We start from the raw sequence: 13,047 nt of genomic DNA on the forward strand, positions 1-13,047 counted from the left end.
TTTAGGCCTGGCAGTGTCTTTAAATTTCAGCAGTTGTGGCAGAGGTCTCTTGGGCCACAGTGGCTCAGCTGAAATAAATGTTTTGGGAGTGTCTGCATACAAGTGCTCGGGAAGTAGAGGGTTGAAAACCCTACCTTAAACCCATCCCTCACAAAGCTCTCTCTTGTGGGAGTAATTGAGTCCAGCTGCCGAGAAGAATTATAGAGAACCCCAACCCCAACCCAGAGAATCTGAGTGTGTGACAGTGGGCAGAGAAACACTCAGAGTAACACACTTTGGCTAGACAATGACAAGTTAGCGGTAGAAGAAACAGACTGGCACTCAGACTAGATGTTAACAGTAAATATAGTATTTGCCCTACCAAACACTGTACCATCATATCTGTGTTTTGACGTAAATCAGATTGCCTGCCACTTTGTTTTGGGCAGTTTCTCATACAATTGGCTGGGCACCTGCTGAGGTAACGAGGTAAAGTATCTCCTCAGTCAGTAGCGCTGGCGCGGTATTTCCGAGTCTTGGACACAAACCTGAAACCACCTGATCATAAATTCTCCAGCGAATACGAAAGCTCCTGGTTGGCCCGCAGCTATCAGTTGCTGCCAACCACATGGAGAAAAGTGGAGAGCTCTCCAAACAAACATTACTCAGTCTCACTGTGCTGTGAGAATAGCTTCCCTCTCAAAGTAGTCAAGTACTCTTCTTAAGATTCCTCCATCGCTCATTTCTACAAATAGAAACCCGTCTGTTCCTTAAGTGTTGGGATTGAATGTTTGAAATTTGAATTTAGCTGTGTTTCCTGAAGTTGTCAATTCATTTAAGCGTTAAACGTATATGTTTAGCCATTTTTCTCCTCATGGTGAGAAATTTTCGCATAGGGTTTATCTTAATATATGCTATCCATTTCCACTGAGTGTTGTAAGTGAAGAAAAAACTGGAAGAATTCAGTTTTTGTAATATGCTTAAGGTCCAAAAAGGCATTTGGAAATAAAATACAATGGCCAGAGAATGAAAGGAATGTTGTTGGTGCTCTTTCCGTTTGTTTGTAATGCAGATACGACTTTTCGACGTCGTTGAATGAAAGGTTCTTTGCAAACACGCCTCATTAACGCACAAATATGAAAATGCTCTGCCATTATGGTCACAACTGTTGTTTTAGTTTTGCTATCAGAGTTTTCAGCACTCAAAATTGATACCAGGCTCCAGCTCTGGCAGAATAAAAAGCCCACGGAGGGAAACGGGAAAAGAACAGAAATATCTGGTTTTGCGGAATATTTAGCAACATTGGCTCCAGACCCAGGCCTATTCTTTGGTTTCACTTGGGTCCAAGGGAATGTTTCCCATGTCAGCACACTTTTCTGACTGTTGTTGAGCACTCAGTGAGCTGTGGGTTTGGGTCATGGCACCCCAGTTTGGGTCCGGTTCTGCTTTTACCCAGTGCTGGTGGTTGTGGGGTGGGGCAGCCAGCTTCATGAGCGGGGGCACACTGGTCTGAGGCCAGAGGGAGTTAAGGATGACTCCACCGTAAATACACTGTAATTAACGTGGTGCTGGATGTTCCTGTACACACCAACTCCTTTTTGAATTGAGGTAGCAATAGGAGGAGATAAACAGACATTTTTAATGGCCCTGAGGGTGTCTTTACTTATCTAAATGTCTGTGTAACCATCTGTGCAATGACAGGCATTTGACCGTATTTTGTTTGTCTTGTATGGGTGCATGTTATGACTGGATCTGACTGGTGAGGACAGGAGGGTCTTTTATTGGGCCTGTTTCAGGAGAGACAACATTTCAAGTATTCCATCTCCTCTTGGTTTATTGTCACAGGATTCAAAAATGTGTAGCCTGATATTTTAACCATAGCTTTGTACTGCCAGAGGTCAGTTGAGGGTAATTGCAGAGTGTGCCCATCTAAGACAAATAATGCTGTGGAAGAAAAAAAAAAAAGAGTGACCACAGTGTGACCAGCACGGATGAAGGTCCTGTTATAACAAATCAGACACCTTATGAGTCCGATCTTTCCGTTTCTTGGTGTGAAGCGCTTAAATTGGGGTCCTCAAGTCTGCATGAGAGGATTAAAGGGCTGCTGGATGGATACAGCATATTTAGCGGGATTATGTGCAGGCACAAGTCAGCATAACATTCCTTCAGCATCATTTTCTCTGCATGTTCTGGGACTGACTGGCTGTCGGGGTGCTTTTAGTGTGTCAGTTCTGCTCTTTGAGGTTAAGTGACATCCATACCTAGGTGATATTAATTCTGCTTTTATATTTGTACCCACTCTCTCATATGCCTTGATTACATTGAGAACAGTGGCTCAACGTGAGTTTTTGCTTCACAAGGGAAAGATTTAAAGTGGACGATCCTTTGTGAGATTTTCATCTACATTGTAGCAATGAAGGACAAGTTCACATTTTTTCAAATCCTTCTTAAAACAATAGTCAGGTGCCCAAAAGAGGACTGACACAATGTGTTTCTTGCCATAACCATTCCTCCTGTTCATACTGGCCATTAAAAGATCACTTCATAATGTGCTTTTAATGTAAGTGATGGGGGACAAAATCCACAAGCCTTCCTCTGTGCAAAAATGTATTTAAAAGTTTATTTGAAGATAATATTAGGCTTAATATTAGGCAAAATTAGTCAAATAAAGTCAATATCTTCAGTCTGTCAGTTAAATCTTTACAAATGAGGACTGTGAAATTTGTCCCCCCATCACTAACATTGAAAGTATGTAGTCAGTATGAACAGGAGGAATGATTACAGCAAGTAAAACCTGTTTTAATGCTCATTTGACTGTTGGTCCCGTCATTTAATTGTATTTTATGGCTTGGATGCTCACAGAATCTAGAGATGATATCAAACATGCAGCGTACTTTATTGCTGTTATCACTGTCAGTACTCTTGTCAGCCAACATTCAGAGGTGAGAGATGGAAGGCAATGTGTCATGTATTCTTTTGTTATCTCTGACTGTACAGTGTGTACGCATCAACAAACAAGGCCATAAAGTTTAGTGTCATGGAAAAATGCCCATGTGAACAATGTTACATGAGAGAGAGAGAATAAGGTCTTACATGTGAGATCAACTTACTATTCCTGTGTTCCTATTCTGTATACATCTGGAAAATGACATTATCATGTCTATTATAAGGACAATGCAAGAGAAGAGAAATCTCTACTGTGTTATAATGAATAACCAGTGACCCCAGTGCCTCCATATGAAGGGGGTGGGGGTGGGGGGGGGGGGGTTTGGTCCTTGGCCTGTAGGGGCCCATAGTGACCTGTAGGACCCAGCAAAGTGTTGCTGAGGGACAAGCAAAGCTGTTAGCGAGGGATGCCTGCACTGAGAGGTCAGCTCTCTCTCCCACCATTTGCTAATAAGCATGTTTGCCATTTAAATATAGAACTAGCAATCCCATAATTATTCCTGCCCATGTTGAAACCATGTGTCATTACATGAAACCCTCTTAAGCAATGCCGTCCCAATGGGAAGTGCAGACTTCCAAACAAGACACTTGGGATTACAACTGGAAACGTCATACCCACAGAAAGGGAATGGCGCTTCCGTGGTTAAAATTTGTTTGAAATGCATGACATGTGTGTATATTTATAGTGAAATATATTTTCACTACCTTGCATTACACTCACACATCTGTGCATACACATAAACTTTATGCAACATAAAATGATTGACCGATTATAGGAGGAGAAACCGTCCTTCCACTCCCATGTCCTCTTGAGTTGCTTCAGGGAAATATTTGTTGGTTTCTGTCACCCAACCTCATGTTTCATAGCAACCAAATGTCTCCAAAATACGCCGCCGCCCCACAGATTCCACAGGTATTCTCGAGAGAAGGGCTTGGCAGAGGAGGGAGGGGACAGTTTCAGGGTGTGAGAAGAAGGACTACGCAATATGCTTGTGTGTGTGTGTGTGTGTGTGTGTGTGTGTGTGTCAGTTTTGCACTTGCATGGCCGGTTGGTTGGGTGGGACTTGTGCAAAGCTCTGATGTCATCCTTCCTGGTTTTGGCTTTGTCCCCACCCTAACCCGGCCCACAGGTAGCTCTGCTGCTGTCAGTCAGCTCCTGTCACGCAGCCTCTTCCCCCTGCATGTGTGTTTGTGTGTGTTCTGCACTGGGTCACTTCTTATTTGCTACACACATGCTCCTCCCCGTCCGTCTCTGCTCTCTGGTGATATGAACTTTGGAAGCAATGAGTTGTAGGCTGTGTTCCCTGCCAGAGAATTCTTGAGTGATTATTCTTTGCCTCTCTGAAGGTGGACAACCCTCATCCCTGCTTTGTTCTTTGTCCAGGACAACCTTAACGTCTTCCTCAAGGCCTGCGGGAAGCTTGGACTAAAGGAAGCACAGCTCTTTCACCCAGGAGACCTTCAGGACTTATCCACAAGAGTTACAGTCAAGTAAGTCCTAATATTATGAGCACTGTAAAATGTTATTACTGCTGGAACATTTTGATACCCATCCTTGCCATTCCCAGAGTTCTCCTGTAAACCGCAGACCAGCTTGTGTGTTTGACTCTTCCATGATGGAATCGATTCTCAGCTTCTATTTACGACTCCGTTAATATGCACAGTAAACCTTTAAATGTAACTTAACACTATTACACTAAACAGTATTTCAGAGCACATGTTCCCTCATGTGAGGCATGTTTCGAGCTAACTGCAGAGGTGTTAAGGGTCAGCGCTATTTTCAGTGTCCATGTATTCTTGTGGTTGGTAAGCACCTGTTGAAGCACTGCATTATGTGTTTCTTTAAAATACGATGGAGGGTACTATTGATGAAACCGCACGCATCAGTAGATCAAAGAATGTGCTTGCCAGCACGTCTGGAATTTCTGATCTGATTGGAAAATGAAATGAAATGAAAAATTCACTTTCTTCTAGTTTAAGTATAGCAAAGCATGACTTCAGTAAAAATAAAGAGTCATAAAAGTACTTGATTACTGTCAGGTGCAGGTTGTACATAAAGAAGGGTTTTTCTGATAATATGAAGTAGTTCAGCTTAGGTTGTGCACAAGTTGGTGAGCAGGACTAAAATTTCCGGATACTGCCACAGCGTTTTTAGTATTTTTCATTTTTAGACAGTTACTCTTGTGTCATTTGCGTGCTGGGCAGAGATCCATGCGGTATGTTGAACAACCTGTTCAGTTTTTACACAGGTGTGCCTCCAGGAGGTAGTGAGGTAAGGCACAGCTTAGGGCACAGCCCGTTCACTGTGACACACTCTGCTGTGCAAGCACAAAGAAAAGTGCCTCAGTGGCAACCTGCAGACTGTTAAACTAGAAGTAGATAGGTACTCAATAGCAAAGACATCACTTTAGGTGGCAAAATAATGCAGAGTGATGTCATTAAGCTTTTTCCAAATGCTGCAAACCAACGATGCTCCTGTTCATTCTGACAAGTGTTTGTCACTTTGTGTTGTCACTTGTATTTAAGCTCCGTTTGGATGTTCTTTTACATGTTGCCACAACCTCTAGGAACATTTTTCTCACGATCCACCCAAGACTCCGTCAGTCATCCTTCAACACTGACAACAATGTTGAAACCACAGTTGTCACAAAGACACACACACAGATACATGTACTGTTCATACACTGCAATATGAAGTCTAAATAAACAAATCTGCCTGTGTATTATCAAGACACAACCTCTGCCCAAAGCAGAAGATATGCTGTCCTAAGATACGGCAATATCAATCGCACAATGTTTGATCCAGTATCATAAATATAGACATCATTTCTTTATGGACCCTATTACCCTTGTATTATCAGTTATTTCCCCTCTGACATAATTATTTCCCATGGTACTGGAGATAAATGACTTTCAAAATGAGATGCACAATGTAGACAGATTGTACCCACGTTAATGCAGTTACACTAACTAACTCATATTATCAACAGGACTTTGTGTAGTAAAAAATGTCATTTGCAATGCAACATTCACTGCATTTTGAAATCATGTTTTTCCTTTGGCCAAACATTTTTTGCTTTCGAATGTGCTCAGTTCAGTATGGTATAGCTCAGCTCTTTGCCACCATGTCTGCATGTGTGTGGGGGATTGGAAGGGAGATGGGGGGGGGGCTCACGATCCTATTTTTAGGACCTTGGGGTCACTTTTACAAGCAGGACAGATTGGAATGGTATCAGGACTCGGGAGAAGAGCTTTTAATAGCGTGTTGTCCCTTTACACAGCATTCTCCATGGTATCTGGTCATGAGGGTACACCTGTGTGTGTTTGTGTGTGTACTTGTGTGCATGCATGTGAAAGTTTGAGTGCGGTTGAGGTTGTGGTTTTGTCACTGTATGTCATATGTGGCTTGTAGAACAATATTTTCATTCAGAGAAGGGACTTAAGTAGTTTTACTGTCTTTGTTTGCTCCCTCTCTAACTTGCTAAACAGTGACAGGTTCTCATTTTCTGATGAACCTGCAGCTGCTCCTGCTGTTCTAGCCACAGTGTTTTGTACATGAGTCAGTCTTGATGAATCGTGCGTAGGGAATTTCCTCTACAAATATGACATTTGTTGGCTGTTTGTCAAGAATTTATATGAGATTTAAAAAATGCTACAATGATGTTGCTCAAACAGAGAGAGTGGAATGGATGGTACACCGATAGTAACATGAGAAGATCATCCCAAACAAGGCTACAGATAAGTAACCAATGGTTTTATTTCACAGTAAGCCTACATGCAAATGAGCCAGAGAGCACAGCAGAGAGAGAGAGAGAGAGAAAGTTGTCTCTATCAGCTGTCTTTGCCCCTGGTGTACGTCCAACCTCCACTCCCTTAAACCCAGTCTGACAGGTGCTACGCTCAGCTTCCCTGTTCTCTGTTTTAACAGCAACATGGCTGTTATCCTTGTGCTGATCTATGCGGCTTTTCACAAGTTTTCCTAGCAAAATCTGTTATTTGTTTTTGTCCCTTTTTTTAAAATGTCTTTCATATATTTCAGTGTTTTAATGTATTTTGTTTGTATCATTTTTATTCAGTTTTAATCTTATGACTAAGGTGCAACACACAAAGCAACAAAACAAAAGTGTGATTCATTAATTCATATTTCAAATAGAGCTGAAAAGATTTATCAATTGACAGAAAATTAACACCACCACAGGAGGAAATTTACCTGTGGCAGTTTTTCAATTGTATGTGGCTATGCTTTAATAAAATATTAATGTCTCCCAATCCAGATTAAAAACACACATGGATATTTGCTGGTTTTTATAGTTTCCTATGATATTAAACTAAATATTTTTGGTTTTTGGACTGTTGGTTGTATAAAACAGACAATTGAAAATGTAAACGTGGGCTTTTTTTTTTTTTTTTTTTTTTACTGTGTTCTGATTTTTTCATGGATAAAATGAGGGATCGTTTAATGGAGAAAATAATCAAACAATTAATCGATATTAAAAATAGCTGCAGCCCTAAAAACTGACATTACTACACTGAAAACAGTGACCTTTCACTGACTTGTGATTGAGGGGTCTTGTGGACCTGCACCTCCTTTGGAAATGCTAAATTCCACAAATTGATCATTTGTGCTTCTTTAGGCGGGAAGTTGGCGTCAGATATTGGCTGTGTCTGCTGAGAACGCAGTTTAATATTATGCTAGTCTGTGTTGTCATGACAGCCATAAAAGATTATTGGTTCTGTTTTGACCTTTGAGCTGTGCAGTCGTTGTAGTATTGGCCTCAACGCCATCTGGAGTGCATGTCGCTCTATTGCCTTATGTTGTGAAACCTGCTTTCTGATAAAAGATGTTTATCAGTTACAAATATATTTAGTATCAAAATTATCATGACACATTGTTGTAACAGAGATACAGACTGATAGGAGGTGATATGTTCTGGAAGATTTCTCCACCCAGAGGTGTAATACTGACCAGACCGAATCGGATTCATCATTGGAGACTATGATTCACCAACTACTTTGGACCAGCTCTGTCAGATTCGAACAGCTGCCCAGGAAATGAGGGCATTAGAGTGTTGCAGATGAATCATGGCAACTAAAACTGCTCTATTTAACTTCAGCCACTTCCTGTAGACCCTTCGCTAGCATTTGGAAATTTAGCAGCTTGAAGTCAAAGTCTGAACTGTTGTAAAGGAAAAGACAAGCCGGATTTTCCCTAATGACACTCAAAATGTCAGCTGATTACTTGACACTTGACCTCTATGAATGTTTTAACAAGTGCTATTTGTCACAGAGCTAACTCTCAAACAGGACATCTGGCTTAGAAGGTGGAAATTACAGTCATTACACCATGATACACTGTGCTGGTTTACTGTAGTTGCTGAGGAACACTCACGCTTATTGAGCTTATTTCTCTGTGTAAGATGCATCATACTCTCTGATACCCACTGCATATCATATTGAATTTAAGAGAAGTTTAGCATATCAGATCTACAATAAAAGTTTGATACAGATATTGGAGAACAAGGTCTGAGTCCAGCTTTTCTCTGTGACCCCCAGTTAGCTTCCTGACAGAACAAACCCCACGCTGAGTGCGGTCCAAAGTCTCACTCGTTGCCACTGTTGGATTAAGCAAATTATTGACAAGGGTTGACTGCTCGCCAAACCAAAAAAGGAAAGAAACTGCATAGGATAGGTGTGTACATCAAAATTCATTGTCCTTTGAAGAATGTGAATGACCCCTTCGAAGCAATAGATAAAAAGGAGTGGCCGTGTGGTGTAATTAAATGATTTGGATTATGCAATAGCATCTCTGGCTGTGGATCAAACCAAATGTTTGAACTGCCTGAAGGAATGCGTTGTTTCCCAGACAAATTTGGACTGACTGCACAGCTTGTTATCAGAATTTATTCAACAGCAACATACAATATATGATTCTGTCACAATATAGCACATGCCATGTGTGTAGTGTATTTTTATTGGTTTTAAAATCACCATGACGAGTCTGAATGTTTCATACGTAAATGCAAACAAGACAAGCAACGTGCGGCTTTGTGTTAGTGTTTCGGGTGCGGTTCATTGAGCTGGCATGGCACGCTCTGGTTTCAAGATTTAATATGTGGCACCGCCGTCACTTCTTGTCGCAGCGCTGTGTGAACTGTGTGCAGATTGTGAAACCGAGCGAGTGATGATGGTGAACGGCCAATAAAGTTTCTACACCGTGGACCCAGCCCTAGCTGTAAATGGCCAACACAAGGGTCATATTTGTGCTGTGTAGTTAAGCGGAGAGAGAAATGCCAGCCTCACCCTGTTCCCTCGCTCACAGAGGCTGCAGTGTGTCTGATAAGTATGACACAATGATGCCCGACACGGTCTCACCCACAGCTGACTCCTCTGTTCAGACTCCCCTCCTGTCTGCTGCTGAGGTCTGGGTGTGTGTTAAAGTCCAAAGTGTTTTACTAAAATGAAAGAGAATAGATGAAGGATGCTACATGTGGTGTTGTTGATTGCAGCAGAGCAAGTAATCTTCATTGAAGAGGTATGCTTTCCATCATACATACATGCCTATTCATTCAGGGCAATGGTTTGTTTGTCTTTTTAATGTTTTTGTCTTAAAGACAGAGCTGGCTTGATCTTGCCGCACACAAACTGAGACCTCAGGATGTGGTCCGTGTGCAGCATCATTGACTTGTAGATTTTGTTAGTCTTGCTATAGATCTTGCTTAAACGTATGATTCTCTCTTGGTTACAGCTGTAGCCAGAGGGCCACAGAGAACTGATTGACTTGACTGGGAAAGATCATTTACTTTGGCTTATGATAAGAAATTATTTGTCTAGCATTTGGATAATGGCTTATGTTTCCTCAGTTATGTGTGTGTGTGTGTGTGTCTTTTTGTCTCTGGTTTGTATTGGCAGAACACACTCTCCAACTCCTTCAAGTCAAATGAAATTATTTTTAGGTTCGGCACAAAAGTCTCATACATTTCCATCTCAGTTTGACAAGATAGAATGTAATATATAACAATATAAATTAGACAAGAAGAAGAATATCAATTAGAAACTTAGCTCTATATTATATATATTATGGTTTAGATTAGTATCTAATAGTCTGTTGGAGGAAGAAGGATGTCACTAGCTGGCGGCAGATTGATTGAGGTCACCCCTTGACCTCAGCAAGAGATTGGTGTTGTGAAAGTCAGAGTAAGCATGCAGAGGTTGAGGCTTATGGCTTAAAAATGACTGGCTTGTGGAAGTAATGAGAACATCCTGTTAATTTATCAAGCTGGAGGGTTTCCTGTCAGAGCTCTGCTGAGCTACTGTACAGCACTCTGTATTGTATTGTCTGTCATGGTTAAGCAGTTTGAAGGACCCTCAAGTGTCCTGTTTCACTTTCTAAACAAGCATTTTACCCATAAGGAACAAACTTAAAACTGGCAAGAAACAAAATATTTTCACAAGACAAAAAGACTACATTTTACTCTGATGACAGCTATTTGACACATCTACTAATTTCTAGTTAAATTTAAGAGTATTGTGGTGTTCAGAATATCCAGGCAGCCTTCATTACTTGCATATGTGCAAGCTACACAAACACAAATGGCTTCCTTATCCCTTCAGCACATTCAATATCAAAAACCCCAATGTTTTAACTGATAATACTACTTCACAGAAGCTATTCTTAACCAAGGCTGTCTGCGCAGATCTTTTGTGTATCAGACTCCAGTGACGTTCTGTCGATGATTGTGCTCAATCACATGAACACTCAGCTGATTCTAGCAGGTTACAGCAAAGTCCTGAGGCTCTGGAGGCCTGAAAATATCCCCCCCCCCCCCCCCCCTTTTTTTTTTTTTTTTTAACTCTTCTCTTCTGTTCAGCTATTACCACTTTCTATAAATGACCATTACAAGGAGCCTTGTGGTGGTAACTCCTTTTTATTCTGGACCACGCTACCACTGCTATAATCTTAGACTTTGAGACTGTGTTCCAAGCCACACAAAAGAGAGCTTTTTTTTCCCCCCGCCTCTTTTATTGGGCTCGTAAATTTGCAATGTGCCAAATTGATTAAATGTCCATTTCATTTTTCCACTGTTGGCGAATTAGCACGTTGAAAACCCCTGGTGTGAGATGACGCGTACTGGTGAAAGAGTCGATCTGCTCGCCATAATTTAAAAGCTGTATTGGAAACTTTTTCGTATAACTTCTCCCATCGAAGTAGCGGCCATGATTTTTTTTTTTTTTAAAGAAATGGAAATTATGTCTTTTGTTTCTTCCCTCTGAACCAAGCAACCTAAAGGAATCTGAGCATGTTTTATTAACAGGCAGTCAGCTACAGTGTACGTGCATCACATTCTCAGCAGGTGCACCGGTTTCATTGCATGCTGGGAAGGGGATGTAAGAAAACCCATGTGCTCATGGGTAGAGAGGCATGTGGGGCTATTGTATTACCACATGATAGCAGGAATGTATAGCATGCACAGGAGATGTGAAGCAGACTGTATATCTTCCTCTGCCACTGTTATGGTTATGTAATGTAGCTGTTCATCACTGTTTATAGGCCTCTGTAAATAGTCACTACAGCTAATTTAAGTCATAGGCACACAACATACATAACAAAAAGGTTGTATTTCGCTTACAAGTTGAGACTGTGAGCTTTGTTTGGCTTCACAGGAATGAGCTGACATTCTCCCTGGAAAGTGATTTACTTTCTGCCAAGTTAACTGTCAAAACCCCCACAAATATGACTGAAACTCAGTATAACCTGGGGAGCTGTTTGGAGCTTTGTTGCTTTAACAGTAATGCCTTGTTTGGTGTTCAGATGTTAAATTAGCAGTTATTAGTTTTATCGTTATTTGAAACAAGAACCACTTTTGTGCCCCTAAATATTTTTACAGTTGCCTGATTATAATTACTGTAAAAAGAGGCACACACATGTAACAGTTGTTAAACTAAATAATTTATGACTTGCTATTAATTACTTCTATTTATTTTTTTCAGAAACATGTGTTTGTTTTTCCCTCAGCCTTTGTGTTGTTGTGTGAGGGTGAGTGAAGGGCTGGCAGTAGCCTGGATTGTGCTCTCAGTTTCCAGCTCTTTCACTGCCGAACACAGACACCCGACAGCCATGCCCTCCGTTCTTTTATTGTCATTTTCTCTCACACACACCCACCCACACATCTTTTCTGCTCTCTCCCTCACAGGCATCAAGAGACCCATAGGAGGCTGAAAAATGTGAGTGGAAAAGTATAAGATCTGTTTCTTTGGGGAACTTGATTTGCTGGCTTTTCAACCAGCAATAATACATCTTAAAGAAAGAAAAAGTCCTGTTCAGGTATCAGTGGAGATAGAAACCCTTAATTTATAGCACAATAGTTCCTTAAACAGTTGTTATTATATCTTATGTAATACATTTAAGTTAACTTGTAAATGTACAACAACTAATTAAGTGATGGTAAAACAAAACTGTGCTTTATTGCTTGCACTCATATTATGTGTTAAGCATTTTTGGGACATTTTAGCCTTTATACTTGGCAGACAATAGAGAGGTGACAGGAAATGAAGGGCGAGAGATGTGTCCCCAAGATCACCATGATGCTTCCACACTCATTTTTTAAGTTTTGTTTTTAGATTTTATTTACTTAAAGATCTATAAAACAATCTAAGGAGTAATATGTTAATCTAAGGGAATCTAAGGGATAATATGTTAAAGTAAGAACACAGCCCCAAAACATTAAGACAGACAAAACATATAAGATTAAATGAATTAGTTTACCTTAACATTAATCCCTGACTAAATTGGAGATATATTTCAAGCCTAGAGGTATGAAATTAGGAGATTTAAAGTGGCTCTTTTGGGGGGATATTTGCTATAAGTCACAGATTTTGATTTTAATTTTCAGATGCAAGTGAAAACATCTCTGGAAACACTGCATCTCTCATCACAGCTTCATCACATTTGATCATTATACACTTTTTTTCCCCCTGCATATGACAACAATAATCTTTTTTTCTAATTTGGATGAAAACCAAAGAGGTGACATATCAAGTGGAACCGTATCATGTGTAATAGGGGACCAGCATTTGCTGATGTAGTGATGATTGTTTGCTTTAGTGCAGTGTATTTACCTGTCC

At 40.6% G+C, this 13,047-nt stretch overlaps 1 protein-coding gene across 7 annotated transcripts in view; it reads left to right on the forward strand.

Annotated features, from left to right (window-relative positions):
• The window catches only part of lmo7a (LIM domain 7a), a 49,408-nt gene that overhangs the window by 11,512 nt on the left and 24,849 nt on the right, over positions 1 to 13,047 (forward strand). For all 7 annotated transcript variants that reach the window (XM_044364912.1, XM_044364913.1, XM_044364917.1 and 4 more), the window contains 2 exons: positions 4,310 to 4,416; positions 12,117 to 12,147. In XM_044364912.1, coding sequence (XP_044220847.1) covers positions 4,310 to 4,416; positions 12,117 to 12,147 — 138 coding nt within the window. The remainder of the gene's footprint in view (positions 1 to 4,309; positions 4,417 to 12,116; positions 12,148 to 13,047) is intronic.

This window comes from Thunnus albacares, chromosome 11 (assembly GCF_914725855.1).
Source record: "Thunnus albacares chromosome 11, fThuAlb1.1, whole genome shotgun sequence".
Taxonomy (NCBI): Eukaryota; Metazoa; Chordata; class Actinopteri; order Scombriformes; family Scombridae; genus Thunnus; species Thunnus albacares.